The 20,212-nt window shown below is 38.7% G+C and overlaps 2 protein-coding genes across 7 annotated transcripts; both read left to right on the top strand.

The window, feature by feature from the left end:
- Positions 1–8,969: 8,969 nt before the first annotated feature.
- Positions 8,970–15,051, top strand: LOC116252648 (VAN3-binding protein). Of its 2 annotated transcripts, none has more exons than XM_031627059.2 (9): positions 8,970–9,624; positions 10,094–10,402; positions 10,795–10,908; positions 11,489–11,563; positions 11,745–12,117; positions 12,708–12,914; positions 13,823–13,872; positions 13,967–14,024; positions 14,612–15,051. In XM_031627059.2, exons 2-9 carry the CDS (start codon positions 10,163–10,165, stop codon positions 14,827–14,829), a joined length of 1,335 nt encoding a protein of 444 aa, XP_031482919.1. In that variant the 5' UTR covers positions 8,970–9,624; positions 10,094–10,162; the 3' UTR covers positions 14,830–15,051. The 2 variants fall into 2 exon arrangements, with proteins under 2 accessions (XP_031482919.1, XP_031482918.1); XM_031627058.2 differs by having other exon boundaries at positions 8,971–9,624; positions 13,778–13,872.
- A 1,169-nt stretch (positions 15,052–16,220) lies between these two features.
- On the top strand, positions 16,221–19,853 carry LOC116252651 (uncharacterized). 5 transcript variants are annotated; one of them, XM_031627067.2, is made up of 3 exons: positions 16,221–18,162; positions 18,364–18,512; positions 18,891–19,575. In XM_031627067.2, the coding sequence occupies exons 1-3, from the start codon at positions 18,157–18,159 to the stop codon at positions 18,901–18,903; spliced, it is 168 nt and encodes a 55-aa protein (XP_031482927.1). In that variant the 5' UTR covers positions 16,221–18,156; the 3' UTR covers positions 18,904–19,575. The 5 variants fall into 5 exon arrangements, with proteins under 5 accessions (XP_031482927.1, XP_031482930.1, XP_031482929.1 ...); XM_031627070.2 differs by having other exon boundaries at positions 16,223–18,162; positions 18,364–18,516; positions 18,973–19,575; XM_031627069.2 differs by having other exon boundaries at positions 16,223–18,162; positions 18,364–18,516.
- Positions 19,854–20,212: the final 359 nt, after the last annotated feature.

Below are 20,212 nucleotides of genomic sequence, written 5' to 3'. Positions count from 1 at the left end.
GTCTCTCCTCTGAACACCCCTAACTGTGTTAGGGGCCGAACACGCAACACGACATCTTTTTCAAGCGTTTGTTCTGTTAGCATTCTAATACTTTTGGCTTTATTTAGCTTTTATTCTATGATACACCTTTTTGTAAAAAAAATTAAAAAAAGCTCAAGTTTTAGTATGACAAAAACACATTTAACTTTAGTTTTTCATTTGGCCATCCGGTTTCTATGTAATCTAACCAGTTAAATAAAATAAAATCAAAATTTAAACATGCTTTTCTTGTTTCATCAAAATTTAAATGTGTTTTCATAATTTTCTTAACCTAAACATGCTTTTATTGTTTCATCAAAACTTAAATGTGTTTTCATAAATTTCTTAACATAATGTACTCATGTTTTTAATATACAACCTTCATCCTGAAAGCTCAGAGGACTTCACCCTTAGCCCTTACCTCTCAACCTGAACCGGAGTGTAACATCTATGAGAATCAAATCAGAGACATACTGTCCACGAGTCATTGGTTCAATGAACTATACTACACATTATATATATATATATATATATATAACCTTCTAGTTATTTAAAAAATGGATAGTGCACTTGAGCTGAGGGGCGGAGCTAAGGTAGGCTCGCATGGGCCCTCTCACTTTTCTCATTTTTTTTTTAAATTACATTTAAATTTTAGAAAGTTTCACTTGTTGTATATAAAAATTTTGAAAAATGATATTCGACCCTAGTCAAAATTTAAAAACTTTAATTCTACCCCTCATGAAAAATTTCTGACTCCACGCTGCTTGAGTTCCAGCATGACTCATTTCTTGTTCAGAAACCAGCGGTGTAATCCAGATAAGATGGATAAAACCTCTCAAAGGCAACCTTGCCAGTTTAATTTTTGTTAACTGTCGTCGAAGCAGAACCGCCTTTTGAGAAATTGGTACAAAAAATATGTGGTTGCTTATAATATCTTAATCTTCCCGTAAATTTTTCTATATCCATCGGAAACCAAGCAACTGGTTTGGACTTGGCCAATCTTTGGATCTAACACCAACCTTCTATCAGAAGCCATGTATAAAAAAGGCAGCAGTAATCAATTATTGTTCCAAATCATATTATCCTCCCAGTGGGCGCTGTTCATTCTTGTGGCGTTGAGATAGAAGCCAGAGAGAAATTTCTTCCTCTTTCCTCCTACACTTTTCATACAATGCTACCCTTTACAAATTCCAAAGTAGAATTACTCAATTCACTTCTCAATTATTCCGTCACATTCGATATTTAACTGCTCGAGCCTAAGTTTGTGCGTCTCTAAGTTTGAAACACATCGTAATCAACACGCAAAGCGAATCACACCAAGTCTGTCAGGTGCTCGTAGACATGGTCCAAATCTCAAGACTATTAGTCTTCACGCACACCGATGCCAATATTCACGGCCAGAATTTTCCGGCCGATGACCGGTGAATTTAAGTTTAGCTTTTATGTAAATGAAAAAATTAGTATTCTTGCAATGAAACAGACGTTTGACCCTTCCTAACTTAAAATGAAATTAACTAGACAAGTGTTGCTAGAGAGCCCTATCTCCGCATCTAAAACGAAATGAAGAAGTGCATTCTTTTTAAGTAATGGAGAAGTCGCATCTTGTGGCAGGAAACCAGATCACCTTGGTTTGATGACCTATCTTCTAGTCTATTGTTGTCCTCACGATAGTATAAAATATTGAAAGTGTGCTTGGTAAACAAAAACAAGAATAGTGTGTTCTCGTGTTTCAAAAGCATTATCCCTGTGATATTAGTTTTTAATGTTACGTGAATCTGTCTTAATTTTTAAATATATTTACAATATACTTACCGCCAAACAACCACTTTTAATATTTAACTTTAACATTAAGTTCATAACCACTTCAAAAGTTTGAGAGGCACAAGCTTTTTTGCTAATGCATGATCAAATTTCGGTTCCATCGGGGAGATTTACTGGATTTCAGATCCAGTCCAGAGATCCACATACCCAAATACCGGATCCGACGTGGCGTGCAGTGGCATATCGGTTATTCTTCTCACTAGAAAGGTTAACTACGTGTCGGAAGAAGGCGAGAGGGGACTTGTTTTGTAAAATTTGGAATACGCAGGGGCATTTTGGAATCGGGGCGCCCACAATATGGAGCCTCGGTCAGACGGTTGCTGACGAAACGTCACAGCGGGAACCAATCGGCTGCTTACGCGTGTGATACTTCAACAAACACAGCAAGGAAGTGAGTGCCGTGCGGAGAAGGCGGCTTTCGGGCCAAAGAAGTTTAGAATTCTGCCGCCGATGCTTCTTCGTTTACTTGTTCAATTCTTCAAATCATTTTATTTCAACACTAAAAAGAAAAGTAACTAAAAAGACTGAAATTCAAAACTTAGGTATATTTTTCTTCTGTTACCAAAATTTATTCATACGTTTCAAAAGATCTATCTATATATCTATTTATTTGTTGACAAGTTTATGAATTATGAGCAGTGGTTTTCATGATTATGATAGCATTTAAAAAGTTTTGTAAAAGATAACAACTATGTCGAGATTTATTGGGTGTTTGGATGACACCCTCCAAAACCCAGATTTTAAAAAACTTGGTTTAGTGAAAATCAAGTTTTTAAAAGCTGGTTTTCATGTTTGGGTAAGATACTGAAAAAAAAAAAAGGTTTTTTGTGAATAACTTGGAAGGGTTCAGGTTGTTCACTTCTTTTCTAAAACCAGTTTTCATGAAAAATGATTTTGGTTAAATCCATTTTTTACATTTTTTCAAACACACCCAAAATCTGATTTGGAAGGCAAAGTGATTATTGTTGTTCATGTAGTTTTTATTGAATTCGATTTAACTCCGACTTTGGTTTAATCAGATTTAGCTTTAAAATTTGGGCTCAGGATACAAACTTCAATTCATTGCTTAAAACTGAGGCGATCGGTATTGATATAAACAAATGGGTTGGACATTTACCGGATCCCAGTCAAATACTCGGATGTAAAATTGAAAATTAAACTGCATAGAGAATCTGACGGATCTCATTTTTCTGACCAAATCCAAATAAAGAGATTTAAAATTTAGTTGGTAACCAGCCCCTGGATTTTTACGTTTTTTTAACACATTTGAAGAATTTAAGTAAACTCCAACCGAACCAAATTTATTTTCTTCTTTCCCACTGACATGTGGATCAAGGGATTGGCTCTTGTGGACCTAACGAACAAAAGAGTAGTGAAAAATTCCTAATAATAATGGTGTAGACGCATGTGGGCATGTGTAGGCAACTGTTTATATGGTCTAATAAAATTCCTTTATTTATTGGTTGACTCTATTTTTTTTATATAATTATTATATACAGCATGCTCCTCAAATATACGACTACTGAAAAATAGATTTCAAATAACACATGGATTTTCATATTTGGGTAGATTCTTCATATCCAATATAATCCAATTTCCATATCAGCATATAACCCATGATTTCAGCATGTTTTTTTGCCATATCTTTCGACTACTAGCATGTAGGTCTCTAGCTGACTATAGAGGCGGAGCCAGGAAGCGGGCCAAATAGTTCAACCTCGGATCTGGATATGACTAAACTGAATCCAAATAAAAAAAATACATTGCACAACTAACAATTTTTTATTTTTCTAGTGTATTTTTTTTTTTTTAAGTTAGTTAGGGTGGGGCCATGGCCTAAGCACCCCCCTCTTCGCCCCTGGCTGCCTGGTCCTTGAACAACGAACCGAACCAAATCCAAGTTTTATGCACTACAATGTATGGTTTCGAAATTTGAACGCAGCTAAATAAAGCTAATTGAGCAGTCTGGTATCGGATCCATTTATCTCCTGGTTCTAAAAGGATAGGACCCCGTGCACCGGATTGCACTTGGGTCCAAGCCAAGTTCAAGTTTGTGCGCCTTAATTCATAAATTTGGATCCAACATTGAACGCTTAACCTCTTTCAAACATTAGGGTCTGTTTGGCTAATGGACCAGTTACTTATGATTCGGGGAATCTACCATTAAAATTGAGGCAAATTTACGAAATGCAACTAATGTTTTTTAAATCTACTTCACTTTTTGGGGCGTTCATGAAAGCTAAAATGCAAGAACTCTTCACTCGTTTAACTTGGTTAACGCCTTAATGTCGCGTTTGACTGTCAGGTGTGTTTGCTAGCTGCAGGTCGCCGAGGATCCATAATCATCAAGAATCTTGGATCTATGAACATTAAGTTCGAGTCAGATTCACCCCTTGTTACATGATGCGTGGATTGAGATCCTTATTTGTTTCAACAGTGGATCTCACGTAGCATAAATTTCAAAACAGTCTAAAATTTTGAGATCTCAAGCTATCAAATACGATGGTTATCCAAGACACAAATACGGTTTTAAACTTTAATTTGAGTGAATAAAATTAGCCGGTGGAGAATATGACATTCTTCACTCAGTTTTAAGATGCAAGTATACAATCAAATATACGTGGGATTGGAAATCCCAAGTTTGTCACGACCAAGAGTAACTTGATTCTTTTTCGGATCTAAGGATGAATTAAGGCTAGACTGATGTTAGGTGGGGCCAAAAGCCCCCCATCGGTTGGTTAGAGGGTTGGTAGGAAGTCAGTCATAGGTTCAAAACTAGGTGGCATCATTTCCTTGCAAATGGCCGAACAAACTAGTGCCCTAGAGGTAGGAGAATAAGTTGTGCACCTTCAAGCTGATCTAAAAAGGGGCAGAACCAAATTTTTTTCACGGGAAAACCAAATTAAAGGTTTTAAATTTTGATATGGGTCGAAATATCATTTTTTAAAATTTTTATATAAAACAAATATTTTTTTAAAATTTACAAATTTTTTTTAAGATAAATAAACAGACCTAACCACGTGACAAGAGAGAAAAAAAAAAAGAAAGTTGGCCACGTGAAATTGAGGAGGATGAACACAAAAGGGGCTCAGAAAAAAGTATGAGGATGCTTCCACGCGCCATTGTGGCAGGCAATGTTCTTCGTCGGCAAAGTTGGATGCGGATTCTGCCCACATAATACAAAAAAACATTTGTAGTTGATGGTGGGACCCGGACCCGAGATCCATTTTAAAAAGTTTTTCAACTTGAACGTTAAAGCTCTGCTAAAAGCAGGTGGGGTGTTGCCCGTAAGGTCTTATAAAGCAAGATGCTTTATTACTTGCATGCAATATTAAGCCAGACGCACAATGGCGTCCACAATCATGTGATTTGTTTTGTAGTGTGAGAAAGTTGGTGCTCTCTCTTGCTCACTCTCATATTCATGCCAATTAGGGTGTAATATAGTCCTCCTCCTAGGCAGCCACAGCCCAGACCTTTCGAGACAGACCGCGGCCAATACTCGTAGTCCACTCGTGACCGGGAGGACTCCAGCGGTGTGAAGTGGGTGTTTCTTTTGTTTGATTACCGTGGGCACTATATTTGTGTTCTTCATGCCAATTATTGCACTCATCCAATATTATGGGTTTCAAGTCATGTCAATTTCCCAATACAAACTGGATGCATTTAGGGATCTACTAGCAAAAATAAAATTGAACTAGTCTTGGAGTGCCAACAGCTGGGATGGGGTTATTTTACTCAAGTTGGATATCCAACTCAGGAAATCATTCTCTTCAACGGGTCTTTTATCCCATCAAGAGTTTATCCATGATGGGTTTTCCTTTAGGCCTCGTTTGATGTACAGAAATTTTAGTGTGTATCGGATAAAACTTACCCTTTTTGTACGGCTTTTCATACTCAAATCAAACACATGGAAAGCTACATTGACAAATTCAATGGATCAGGGTAATTTTACCCTGAAAAAAGTCGGAGCTGGGGAGGTCCAACTTTTTACCATCGATTTTTTTTTTCATAGTAATTTTACCGCTCGAAATTTTACTCATGCATCAACAAGACCTTAAGAAAAAACAAAGTTAAGGATTTTTCAGTGTTTTTTTTTTTTTAATTTGAAGAACATTATGTTATTAGACAATATGTTCAGGAGCGAAGCAAGAAGTTTTTCATGAGTAGGGCTGAATTAAAGTTTTTAAATTTGACAAAGGCCCAAATATCATTTTTCAAAATTTTTATATAAAACAAGTAAAATTTTCTAAAATTTACATGTATTTATTTAAAAAAAAAAATTGAGGTTGGCCCATGCAGGCCCCCCTAGCTCCACCCTTGAATATGTTCATATATGCACATGTTTCAGATTTACTATGTTTTTACTTCAAGAAATTTAGTGTGAATATGCGCAACATTTGATTACATTTCCTGAAACAACTAGAGTATGGTCTTCTAATAACATAATGTTATCCATGCAAATTCACAAAAACCATGGAATTAGATATACAGCCCATTTAGGCTGCAGGAAGAAAGATTATCCCAGGTAAAATTTTCTCAGGGCATCAAACGCCCCTTCACCGGCTATTCAAACTCCTTTCACTTTCCACTAAAATTCTTACCTGCCAAAGAGCATTTCCCAAAGATTTTCTCAGGACCGTGACCGATTAACGTGGACGGCAAATAATTGGTAGGAATTCACGAAAGATCATATAGTCGGCGGCATCCCTTTATAATGACTTGAGCCTATGCCTGATCTGTCAAATCATAATAATTCGTCGGTTACAATAAATATGCCCCTTCTTGGAAAGAGCAATGATTTCACCAATTGAATTTAAGATCTTTGGCATTCTAAGTCGTTTTGATGGTAACAAGTGCAAGTGGTAGATCTCTTTTCTTATTCTTGGTTGCTTTTTGGTATGAACATATCTTTGATCAAGAGAAGAAAAATATTTGAATAACTTTAATGAATGGATGATTGTCCCCTTCCTCTAGTGTGAATCATTTAAAAGCATTAAAACGATTATTTTAGAATAAATAACTAAATAAATCAGAAAATAAAATAAATATCTTAAAATAATCCTAAAAAATAGTTTAAAGTTAACAAGTGTTGATTGCGCTGCCGAATGCAAAAAGTGGCATTGAAAGACAAATTAGAAGAAAGGAGGATGTGAATGTGATGGATGGCTTGAAAAAGGGGACATTTCCATTGAAAAGCTAAGCAGTGATGCTTTCACTCTGTTGACAAGTAAGGCATCTCTTTCAACCCAGCTCGGCAATTTCCTTGTTTTGTTTGGTCGAGAAATTGTTTGCTCATGTTTCTGAATTCTTTGCAAAATTTGCCCTAAAATTTAAATTGTTCAAAATTCAAAGGCTTACCTTTTTTCAGTAATGATTGTCTAATGGAAATGTCAAAAAGTTTATGAAGGTTCAGCAACCAGATATATAATTAAAATTTTTGGCCCTAAGAACTCGAATTCTGATATTGTTTCTTACGGTTTTAAATATGAATATGACATCTGTAAGCCAGTGGTAAAGGTCCCGGAAATTTTATACACTTAAAGAGAGAGAAATTGACCATTCACTTAGTGGGAGGACCAGTACTGATGCAAACACTATTATGCCGTCTAAGGATCAGTCACTTTCTTTTCCTTTTTTTTTCCTTTTATATATATATATATATATAGTAAAAAAACAAGTTTTTTCAAAAAAAACAAAAAAAACCATAAATTAATTGTCCATTTAAAACTTTAAAAAAGTGTTTTTTTAACATTAAAAATGAAAAACATGTTTTTTTTCAAGTTTTTCATTTTTTCAGTTTTTAATATAAAACAGTCTTTTTTAAATTTTTTAATTTTATTTATTACAAATGTACTTTTCTTTTCATGTTTGTATTATTAGTTTCTCACTTATTTTACTTTTTCTTTATTTTAAGTTTTTTCAAACTCATTGTGTTATAGCTCTTTGCTGTTTAAAACTCTGAAACATTATTTGTGACTATGATATATATATATATATAATTTTCCAAACGGCTAATGCATTAGGCACGATTAAACCCCCTGCTGGATGCAATGCATCCAGCGGTATGCTACATCATCCCTGTAGAAGAACGGAAGATTTCTTTGTTCAAATTTTGATGGAGAAATCTAGGAAACCTGTATACGTAGACACACACATACACGATCAAACTAGACGTGATTGATAGTATTTTATAGGCAACGAAACTCTTGGGACAACAGAAATGAGCTTGAATTGCATGGAAGTATTTGGACAACAGAAATGATAATTCGACTTTTGTACTCATCTCGAGAGAGAGTGATGTGGAGATAATAATATCGTCTTTTCGCACCCCAAATTGCACAATTTGGTTGTCAGTGTTCGCATAAATAACGTGAACTCCGAGACGATAGAGTTAAACAACGCATTTATGTGGATAAATAGAGACACGAAGGAAAGGGAAATACTTTAATCAAACAATCCTTGTGACGCGTGTTCCTTTCCCTACTTGGGTGTTTGGTGCTTCGAGCGCACGATCGGAACGCGGCTATCATGGAGCAAGTTTCACGGCCGCTTTATAAAAGCACACTCTGCTTTATTCTCCCTCCTTTGCCCCGAAACTACTCCAATGCCACTTTCCGATTCCCGTGGAAAGTACTTTCCCTTCTCTACGTTCACGCTTTATTTGGCTCGTCATCTTTTTCTAATGGTCGTCAATTAACTAGACGAAAATGTTATTGGGCCCTGCAATAAAAAAATTTCCGACTCCAAAGCTAAAACCCTTACGTAAGATTAGTGACGAGAATCGAACAAGAGACCGACTGACTGGTCGTCAATTAACTGGATGAAAGACTTTCTGTTTCGAAACTAAAACTCTTTCCCTACCCTTATCCCCAAGGTCCAAGATTGCATTAGTGTTGATGAGAATCGAACAAAAAACCATTCTTTTAGAACCGAATCAGTTTATGTAAATTTACAACTGATTTATTCTAACAGACTAAACTTTCATGTTTCAAGATTCCAATCAGATACATGTTTTCCTGTTCCCAACCATCTAAATCTCATCCACCCACACTGTTGACCAACAGCCGGAAAAAAGTGGAATCCGCCCATGTGTTGTAGCATTAAAAACAACTCGAAACTCGTTGATACCAACAGGTGCAGTTTCCGAAGAAATTGTCCGAACTGCATGAACATTGCACCCGGCCGTTCCTCGTTCGCCGGAACAGAGGAGACACCGGCGGCTCATTCAGGCCTGCTTATGCTCGAGGCCTTTCGTGGCGCACTCGTTATTTTGAAGGACGTAAGGGGGCATTTCATTTGCCTGCCTGCTAGTTAGCATGTAAAAGCAGCAAAGTAGCAACTTGGGAAGAAGCGCAGGAGGGAGGAGGACGACGAGGAAAGGCTTAGCATAAGGAGCAGACAAGGAGGGCGCAAATGTGTAGGGTGTGAAGGAGGAAATACTCTAAAAAGGCGAGTCCTGCTGTCTGGCTGCTGGTGCTGTTGAAGAGAGAGAGGGAGAGAGATGCTGCAAATCGGCCATGGTGGTACCAAGCACCAGGCACTCATGGCCGTCCACATGTTTGCCGACAGAAGCAAAGCTTAGAAATTTCATGAGGCTTCTCTTCTCATGCACCTGCTCCCTCCTTGTCCTTTCCCTCTCTTCTTCTTCCTAGCGGTCATCCCATATAAATACCAAGAGGGTTGGTGGATCGCTACTTAGAGAGTGTGCAGAGAGAAAGAAGGAGACAGAGGTTCTGACTAAAAGTTGGAAGCGAAAGGCTCGATTATTTCTTGCTCAAATCAGAGGTGTGTAGCTTTGTAGCCTTGCTTATTAGTCCATTCATGTTTTGATTTGGTATTTGTTTTCGTAAACCTGTTTAGTTAAAACTTGTTCGTTCGACATGGATAGGGAAAGAAACAGAGAGGTTTGTAGGCTTTCATTCTGAAAAAGATGGTCGTTTTTCTCCAATCAGCTTCTAATTTATACTATGAACATGATCAAATTTGGTGCCACAGCAAGTATAGATCAATACGTTCATGATGGCATTTTTCAAACGTTAATATCATGATCATGGTTGAATTAATGTCTCTTTGAATGACCTGATTCAGGACGATCCAAATCTCATTGACAACTTACAGATTTCCTTTCTGAGCTGAGCTTCTGAATGGTGTTCTGGTTGATCATTAGAAACACATATGTTCACTGCCGTTAAGAGAAAAAAGAGAGATTTGATTGAAATGAACTATTAATTTCTTCGTTTTGATATCTCCGCAGGCCGAGTCTCTTTCAATTCCCAGGACAACAAACTACCATTATAAAACCTTTGGAGTCAGGATTTTCCAAATGGAGAGGAGGAGGGATTTCTTCTCGAGAGTGTCCCAGAGGAGTTCAAGGAAGAAGGGCGACGAAGAAGGCACAGAATCGCCAATTCCTCAGCCGGAAACTCCCAAGGAGCCTATGGAGTTTTTGGCGAGATCTTGGAGCGTCTCCGCCGTCGAACTCTCCAAAGCTCTGCAAGAGAAGAAGAAATCTTTCCTGGAGAGGAAGACGGAGTTCATCACAGACAAGATCCTGATGCGCCCCGTAAGTTCTTTCAAGTCCCTTCTGTCTCCCAGGGACGCGTTGGGAACGTGGGGATCACGACCAACTCTATGATCTTAGATGCCTTGAGCCTCTAAAGTCCATTTGATCCCGAGATCACGAAAAAAGAATGAAAAAGTTGCCATTCCAGGATGAAACCGACCACCACCAATGCTCGACTCATTGGATCAATTCACACCATAGATTGGTCGAGTTAGAACTTATCTTTGTGCTTGGTAGGCAAATTCTATTATCGATGCGTCGAGAAAAACCAAGAGTTCAACGGTGATGGATCTCTCGGCAGAAAATTCTCGGCATCATGAATTTATTTTCATTCTATGAAATCGGTACCAAAATGAAAACAATTTCCGTTGTTGTTTTTGTCGGAATTGCAGGGAAGCCGTGGACATGGGCAAAGGGGTGAGCTTGGGAGGTCGCCATCGTCCACTCATCGACCCTCAGGAGAGTTCTCTCCCAGTCCTTCCATGGCTGAACATCGAGAGCTAAAGGTTTGAGGATCTTTTCTGGCTTTTGGTGCCCTTTAACATTAGCAAACTGAGACAAGCAACTTTAGTTGATTCATGTCAAGGTTCTTTGAAAAAGCCAATCCCAACACCTGAAAAGAAATAGACCTTATAATATAAATATACATATAAAATAAGAATGTAGACCGTTAAAGATATGGGTACGAGGTTGGTCATGTTTCCATTGAGTTTATTTGATCTAGTGGTTTGGTGCAATAATAGGGGGCAAAACGGAAGGCCATGACACTAGAGTTAGAGTTTGGATGGTAGGATGAAATATTCCTCCTGCATGTTTAAAATTTCTCAAATATTTAAGTTATCCATCGTTTGCATCCCTAGGTAAATCGGGAAGCAGTTAACTTCTAGTGGAGTAATTTCAAGGATTTCATGATCTTAAAACCTTAATTTAAGGAGCTAAATGAGGTTAAATGGGTGAACTGAGCCTTTTGCATTTGTTTTTACCTTCTTAGGGCGTTTGGTTCTATCTTGTTAGAGTTGGTAGCAAAGCTAGAAAGATACAGAAAAAGTCACTAATTCTTTCACTCTCTCTCCCCTTTTCTAATAGCCGTTGGTCGTTCTCGGGCATGCACTTGATGCGGAGGCAGCAATCTTGAAATCAGACCGACCTCTCAGTAATGCGGTGAGTTACGCCACCAAAATTCTTCATACTCGATTTATGCATGAGGAATTGAAAAGAGTTATTGCATATAGACAATAGCTAGATGATTTAGATGTAAAATGTAAAGGCCACGGATGTCAATCTTGGAAATGGTGAACGGCAGCATGGTAATTCCTGTACGTTTGGTTTTGGTCATCCACAGTTCTGCAAGACGCTCAACTCAATGAGGGCGCACCGTGCCAACGCCGGCAAATGGTTCGCGGGCAAGAAGTCGAGGGAGAGGAAGCGCGAAAAGGCGCGAGCCCACAACGCCCACGTCCACGCCGCGCTCTCTGTGGCGGGAGTGGCCGCGGCCGTCGCGGCGGTGGCTGCAGCAGAGAACGCCTCCGCCGGGGACTCCGGGGAGAAGGCAAGGACCGCGATGGCGTCGGCTACCGCCCTCGTGGCGTCGCACTGCGTCGAGATCGCGGAGTCGATCGGCGCCGATCGCGACCGGATCGCTGCGGTCGTCAACTCCGCCGTCAATGTCAAGACGCCCGGCGACCTCATGACGCTTACCGCCGGTGCCGCGACAGGTATTCTCGGTTTCAGTTCGCATTTTCCGTCCTTCGAATTTCGATCGCCTTCGAAGTTCATCCTCAAGTAACTGACAAATTGATCACATTGTTGCTATTTGGAAATTCTGTCTCCGAACATTTGCTTTTGCGAGACAAATTCATCCTTTTTCCGTTTCGGAAGTACTTAAATCTCTTTTATCTCCTTCGAAGTATTTGATCATTTCACCAAGGAACTATGAAGCTAACGAGTGGGGTTTAATTTGGTAGCAGCAACAAGGTTGGGGATTAATTTGTTATTGCGTATAAGTCAAGAGCGTACTTAGGAAAACTCAAATTTTCAAATATATTTTTCATAGTTTTGTATTTCATGTGCTAGTTAAGGTTGTCAATCAACTGAAAGCGAAAGTATGGAAAATTGGACCTTTTTTTTGCATCAAACTTTACGCAAATTCCCCAAACGTAATCTTGTTAATGCTAGCAATTCGAATATCCTTCAATAATCGAGCGACACAAAATTTCACCCTTATGGAATTGTAAGACGCGTAAAATTTGAATTTTGGCTGTTAAATTTAGCGAGTTCACAACGTTGGTTGGCCATGACTTCACAGCATTGAGAGCAGCAGCAGCACTGAAAGCTAGAGTTCACAAAGAGGCACGGAGCAATGCCTCCATTATCCCATTCGATAAGGGAGTGGCTCAGACGCCCGCTGTCACGCCGTCGGCAGCAACTTCAGGCCGCCGGCTGAGCGAGGCCGAAAGAAGCGGCGTCAGCTCCCGCGTCATCCACGGAGAATTGCTCAAAAGAACCAGAAAAGGTAAACGATCGAATCGAATCTGAAGAATGCAAATTCTTTGTCCATTTGTGGGTATTTGATAGAAATGATACCGCATAGTCGCCAACTTGTCATAAAAACTGTAGCTTAGCGCCCTCCCTTCCTTTTCCGGTTGTCACGTCAGATGTTTTACACCACGAGATCTTTTCGACCATTGGTAACTTGATTTTAGTTGCACAAATGGTCGATTTGTCAGTCAACTGCTTGCAGGGAAAGAAAGCAGCCTAAAATTCTATGCTTACGAACTGCTTGTTGAATTTTCTTATGTGAAGTTTCCTCCCCACGCAAATCAAGCATGGAGGGTCATGCTTCAAAAGCGGCAGTGGCTGTCATAAGATGAGGAATGCCCCACTAATAGAAGAAAGAAAAAATTACAAAATAGGATTGTTATGTTCTTCAAACAAATCAAGCATGGAGGGTCATGCTTCAAAAGCGGCAGTGGCTGTCATAAGATGAGGAATGCCCCACTAACAGAAGAAAGAAAAAATTACAAAATAGGACCGTTACGTTCTTCAAGTGTTCAGGAATACTGGAAGACAACTAAAATCTTGCTGCCACTTGCATAAAGTTGGTTGTGGTGCGGCATCAACTTGGAGCTGCCATGTGTGCAGGCATGGCTGCCAAAAACTGGTCAGGTTTTATAATGCCAACTACTTGCTATCAATATATGGAAAGGAAGTTAGCGGTTTATCTCTTAGATTTTCCAAGAGCGTACAATTACGATGATCAGGATCATGACATATCATCCATTTGTGGTTTAGCCCAAATTCATATGATTCAGTCAACCCCTTATGGTGACTTGCAGAAGAAATGAATGTTTTTGGTTGGTGTACCTTCATTTTCAGATCTTCAGTTTAAGAGGGGATCGTCTAAAGCACTGTTTGATGCAGGGTCGTTTCATAAGAAGCGGGTCTCTGTCTACATGAACCAAAACACAGAGGTGAGGAAATAGCGTAGGGGCCTTTATCCCCATTAAGTATTTGAGTATTTGTTTGTGTATCAAAAAACTAATTTCTCTGTTCAAATTCTTGCAGGTCATGGTGAAACTCAAGAGTACACACATCGGCAGGGCCTTTTCAAAAGATAAAAAGAGTAAGGCATCTATACTTACAGTTATTGATGCTGAAACAGTTATCAGAAACAAGTCTACCGTTATATCTGACCATAAAAAATAGCAATGGTCAATGAGTTAACGTGCACTCCAAGATAACTGTAAAGAATTAAAATGAAAACTACATTTACTCGCTCTGTAAAACTGGACGATGGACATGGGACCTGATTCTACCGTCCATATTGTCATAAACCCTTTTTGAGGTCTTCCTGTTGGAGATTCTTCGACCAAATTGAACAGTAGATTTTATCTATATATCCAGTTCTTGTGAACTTCAGCATTAAAATCATTAGAATTAGACATGCTTGCAAAATTTTCTGGTGATTAAAAATCAATTGCCATAAAGTTCATGATTTTCGAAGACCTTCTTTGTTAATAAAAGAGTTTATTCGTCTCCTAATATTGATTTCCCCCCCCCCCCCCCCCCCCACCCACAAACACACACACATTTTTACGCGGCCATGTACATATGGCTACACTAGTTCTGTCAGAGGGACTGCAGTAGCCATTAGGTAGTATATGGAAAAGGACTTCTCTAGTCTCCTCATGTTAAACTCATCATTTTCAGGTATTGTGTATGGAATCTCCGATGACATTCCCACATGGCCAGGAAGAAGCAGAAGAATCAGTGGTGAAAGGAGATGTTATTTTAGCTTAAAAACAGGCGGAGAAGTCCTGCACTTTGAGTGTCACAACGAGGAAGCAAAGCAGAAATGGGTCGGCGGCATTCAGGATTTGCTTGTGCGAGCTGGTAAAATACAGCCACCCACAGAATTCGATATGTAAATTCTATCACCAAAAATAATATGGTCAGATAGTACTAATGTACTTCAGGTAACATATATATAGCAGTATACGATGCATATATGGAAGAGGCATAAATTGTTCTATTGATCTCAATATGGACAACGCATACATTTGGGCAAGAACAGTAGGCCCTTCCTGCAGCTGTAATGAACCTTATGGTCAGTGAATCAATTTAATAAACTATAAACATCATTTTGGACATGGACGTCCTACCAAGCAATCTAGAAGAGTCATCAACGTGAGCAATTTCTTCAGACTGCACCAATATCTTTCATAACTCATTGTGTTTAGTAAACAACAGAGTATTTACTTCTACTGATATCCCATCAGGCACGGGCATACATGACATAGAAAACACTTCTCAGAAGCGGGCAAATGGATGTAGCTTTCTACCGCATCCAAGATGCCTAATACTGTCAACTGCTGGCTGCTGCACAGATTGGGATGGTCCTTATGTTTCCAAGAAAGAGTTATAAGTGCTTTCCCAGATTATGTTTCAAAGTTCAAAGTGGTGGTAAAAAGATTAAATTTGACATCCTTGATTCACCGAGAACATTTCCGGCGACAAATTTATGATAAACGTTCAAAAGACAGTAAGAATCGCATTTCCTATGAAGTCCAGATAAAACACCAAGATGATGCATATGCGTGCGTGGATGGAAAAGTGTTCGGCCTAGAAGTGCCATCTGAAGCAGAACCACTCCAAATGAGATCAAACAAAAAGAAACTACATGAAAATTTTGAGAAGGATCTGAACCATTTGAGACTCTTTTGTACACGTTTTATTATGTTTTAGGGATTTATTGCAGGTTTCATAGACTGAACCCTTAGATGAGAAAATGAAACTGAACTGTTTGTCTTTTGATGAAATTTACAACGACCTATGATGCAAGAAAACTATCCAGCATATGAAGCTTTTCTTCTTATTTTGCAAGAAATTAATCAACATTATTTGCAAAAGAAAGATAAACAATTAGATCTGCTTGGTTTCTAATATAACACATTTTTCAAAAGTTTTTAAGTTAAATTGTATAAGTTGAAGTAACTACAAATGCAGAAATAACCAATTTAATAAGCAATTTAAAATTTAAACTCTCAGTATTTCTTTTTTCTAATTTTATGACTCATCTACTTCCCCCTTAAATTTTTGGTTGTCATTGGTATCAGATCTAAGCTATTTACTACGCAGACCTTATTGTATAGAAAGCAAAAAAGTATGGTTTGAGACGAATGTTTATTTCCAACGAGCGAAGCTTAATTATTTTTTTAAAATTAAGTATTCCATTATTGAGAAGGGTAGTGAAGCCTAAAAGATAGAGAAGGATAGAGAGAAAGAATGGGAGGTTTTAGTCATACTTTTTTTTTTCAATTCAGTAAATTTAATTTAGGGGGCGTTTGACAGGGCAGAAATCTACTGTAGCAAGAGGAAAATAATTCAAATTTTTAAAAATATTTCCCTTTCGTCAAACAAGGGATCAAAAAAAGAGCCGTTGGACTCATTTCCGGAATCACTTTTCCGGAAATATATTTCTTTCCTGAGGGTGGAAATATATTTCCGGAATAAAAAAAATGACCGTTGCGGCTCTCATCCAGTCTCCCGTCGTCGCACTTGGATTTCACTTGCTCTACGCCTTCTCGATCTTTTCCGACGTCCACTAGCCAGCTGACGCTCCTCTAGTTCACGAGGCAATGGAAGGATACACCAGCCAAGTTGCCGCTGCCCAGCGAAGGACGCTGATCGGGAACCCTCCACCCATACTCCTCTCCCGCGAGCCCATACTCCTCTGATTTTAGCGTTGATTCATGACACGGCCAGCTTCCGGCTGGATTCTCTCGGTTCTGGTGGTTTGCCCCCTGCGAGCCCTTTTCTGCAGCGTGAGATGGGGGAGGCACCTCATGCCTCCCCTTCCTCTGAGTCAACATACAGGGAGAAGAAGAAAGAATTGAGAGAAGGGAAAAAAAAATGAAATCATGGCTGCCATGGAAAAGAATAGGGGAGAAGAAGAGAGAATCGAGAGAAGGGGGGAAAATGAAATCATGAGAATTGGCTGAATCGGAGAGAAGAAGAAGAATCGAGAGAAGGGGGAAAAAATGAAATATCTGCAAGGAAATAATTGATGACGCATGTCAACTGTTTGATAAAATGATTGAGAGCGAGACGTTGTATTGTGGAACCGTATGAATAGTGGGTATGCGTATTGTGGAATTGTATTAATCGATATGGGAACGGCAGGTGCGGCTGATGGCGGGAGGATGCAGCAGGAACCCCCTCCTTCCCTTCCTCCTCCTCACTCCTTCTTCTTCCAAACTCCCTTCCTTTCCTTCTTCCATTTCTACCAAACGATGAAATATGTTTCTGAAAATATATTTCTCAGTTATCAAACACCCATCAAAATGGGAATCGAAAATATTTTTCTCATTCTCTTTTTCCAAGAAATATATTTCCAGAAATATATTTCCAATTCCATAATTTCATTCCATCAAACGGCCCCTTAAGAAAAAGGATTGGCTCCTGAAGGATAGAACTTTGTTTGAAAGATGCCTTTTATATGATAGAGAAGTGACAAAATCGTTAATTGTGCTTTACTTTCTCTCGCTTTTCTTACAAATATTTTTGTTCCTTGTGCAGTGCCTATCTCAATTGTGCTAATAATGCTAATAATTTTTATTTTTTTTCCTTTCAATTTCGTATTTTTGTGTAGATATACACCATTTACATGCTTACTTGTAATTTACTTTCTATCTGAATTCATGAATTTGTCAAATATCCTGCAATATAGAGGATAATTTTAATTTTTATTAGTCGAATTTCACTAATGTTTATTTGATTTGTAGGATAATAGTGATTTTTTATTGAAACATAACAGGTTGTTCTTTCATATAAAATAAGAAGTTGTCAACTCCCCAATACCCAAACAAGAAGACTAATTAGTTGAGCCTTAAAGGCATTGATTTTATTTGAATTTGTTTGCAATTAGTCTTTCATACTAAAATATAAATTTGATTAAAAGTTCTATTTCGCTATTTGTAATACTACGTTAATTTAAACATCCAAAAAATAAAATCCAATAATATAACTTCCAGTGAGAAATAACAAAAAAAAAAAAAAAAGAGGCCGAGACCCTCGGCGTATTTGTGCAGTATCGGCGCCGAGGCGGTTTCGGATTTCCTTTCAGCTCATATCTGAACCGAATCCTCCCCGTTTTCCTCCAAACTGAGCGGCAGTATAAAACTGTGAAGACCTCCCGCTTCTTCCCTTTCCCTATTCAACGGCAAAGCAGACGATCTTCATTCCTGGTGGGAAGGATGCCAGTGAGTTCCTTTTCCATCTGTTGTTCTCAAATTATTTGATCTTTCTGGCTCTTGATTCGTCTATACTGATTTTCAATGTGCTTTATTGGTCCATCTGAAGTGGGTTTGTGGTTTTCTTCTTTCGCTCTTGCCCTTTCCCGCGGTTGAAGATTTAGGCTTTAGGGGTTATTGTGAATCTAGAGTTCTGCTTTTTACTTGTAGATGAGGAGGCTTCTAGAGGTAGAGCCGCCGGGCCTACTGAGGTACGCAGTCGGGGCGTTGATCATGATGGTGGGGGTCGTTTTACCCGTTGGTTATATGATGTTCCGCAACAAGCGCGTCCCGTCTTCGTCGGCCTACTCGAAGCAGACGTAGGTGTGCTTTGATTGTTTGCCTTTTTTATTGCGGTCTTGAGCGATTTGTAGTTTGTGCAGATTTTGATCGGCATTTTGTTCTCTCCATTTGTTACTTGCGACCGTGTTTTTTTTTTTTTTTTTTTTTTAAAAAAAAAAAAAACTTGATGGTATCTATGTTTACTTTCTTTGGTTGATTCGCATTGGATGATTTTCTTGAAAATTTTGCGATAGATTGTTCCATGAAGTTATTTCGTTAGATTGCTTCTGTAAAGACTGAAACTTTCTTGCTGAATTTACCTAGATCTTACACATTTTGTAGGTTCTGTGTGGTTGTGCTATTTGTAAATGCTTTATTAGTTAAGAAATTAAGATGTTTTCTTTTTTTAACGGCAGATTCTTTTATTAACATTAACTATTGTTGGTGATGATCATGGATTCCCGGTGGTGGTGGTGGTGGGGGTGGCTACTCTTTAAGGAGTAAGGACTGTGTTTCCTTGGCTTTCCTCATGAAGCTTTGAGTCTTTGACTTAGGAATCCAAGGCTGAGATTGACGATGCCATCGTTCCGCAATTTGGTGGTTCACAGTCTGGTTGCCACTGTAAAACCACCACATATATTCAACATTTTATTGGACGCGTTTCATCTTTCTAATAAATGACAAGAGAAAGGCGTGCCCATCCGGAAGGATGGATGGCTTGTCAACCTTTTCTTATATTAAGACGGAGAGAAGCTTTATCTTCTTTCATTATGTTGGCAGCTTTTGCAGACGTATCTCATGGCGGTTGGCTGCACTTGTTTGGTTCGTGTTATATTGTTGTAGCTACTGTTAATTTGTTGTTTGTTGATTCAGTGAAACCATTTTATCATTGTTAGACATCACACTTTTGATCCCGCTTGTAGATGTTTCATGTATTTGGCGAATGCTTTCTTGTTTAGTGATTAGTTGGCATTACCAAAATTCCTCTGGCACAAAGTTTGTGTACAAATCGTTCATCTTTCACTTTTCCATTTTGTGCTTTAACACAGTGCCGTTTGAGTGAGAGTTTTAAAATTAGTGAAGGGCAAAACGAGACTATGATATTTGTTCCTCTGTTTCTTCTTTCAGGGGCAAAAGTGTAATCTAGAGCTGTAGTTTTGGAGGAATCGAAGGGAAGTTTCTCAAAGTTACTGACGATGGATGTGGTCATCGATCGGACTGTATTTCTCCGCTTGTTTGATTTGGTTACATTTGGAAATGAGTTCTATTCAACCATAACTTCCATTTTAAATTTAAAGCGCATTGCTGGCAAAACTGAGATCACTCACGCTTATTTTTTGTATCAAAGCCGTATTTTTCTTGGTGTTTTTTTTGTTGCTTGTCATATGGATAAGCTTAGTTTTGCATTAGTGGTTCTTTACTTGGTTTGGAGTTTGAGGCAGATTCCGCATTTCATTAACCAGTCCGGTGATCATTGATTAGGACCATCATTTCCTTTTCTTGTTGTTCCCATTGAGCACCAGGGGCCTCTGGGAGTCTTCCCTTTCCCCAAATTTTTGAACAATATGATCGTGTTAAAACTAGAACGGGTTAAAATTATGCTATTGCTAGAATCTGGTAGCGATGGAGCATCGCCAAAGTCTGTCTATGGAATTCCTCTGGAGGTTTCGAAACTTCAGTCGCACTAATTCTTGAAGACGCTAATGCTCCCACATAATGTTGGAGAAACTTAGAAACG

Source organism: Nymphaea colorata, chromosome 4 (assembly GCF_008831285.2).
Source record: "Nymphaea colorata isolate Beijing-Zhang1983 chromosome 4, ASM883128v2, whole genome shotgun sequence".
Lineage (NCBI taxonomy): Eukaryota > Viridiplantae > Streptophyta > Magnoliopsida > Nymphaeales > Nymphaeaceae > Nymphaea > Nymphaea colorata.
This window is presented reverse-complemented; position numbering and strand designations above follow the sequence as displayed.

Bases quoted from the DNA above. Each gene is read 5' to 3' on its own strand.
- LOC116252648 (XM_031627058.2), top strand. From the start codon at position 10,163: ATGGAGAGGAGGAGGGATTTCTTCTCGAGAGTGTCCCAGAGGAGTTCA. The intron at 10,909-11,488 runs GTTTGAGGATCT...CTTTTCTAATAG, and splicing joins CTGAACATCGAGAGCTAAAG to CCGTTGGTCGTTCTCGGGCA. The intron at 12,118-12,707 runs GTATTCTCGGTT...ATGACTTCACAG, and splicing joins TACCGCCGGTGCCGCGACAG to CATTGAGAGCAGCAGCAGCA.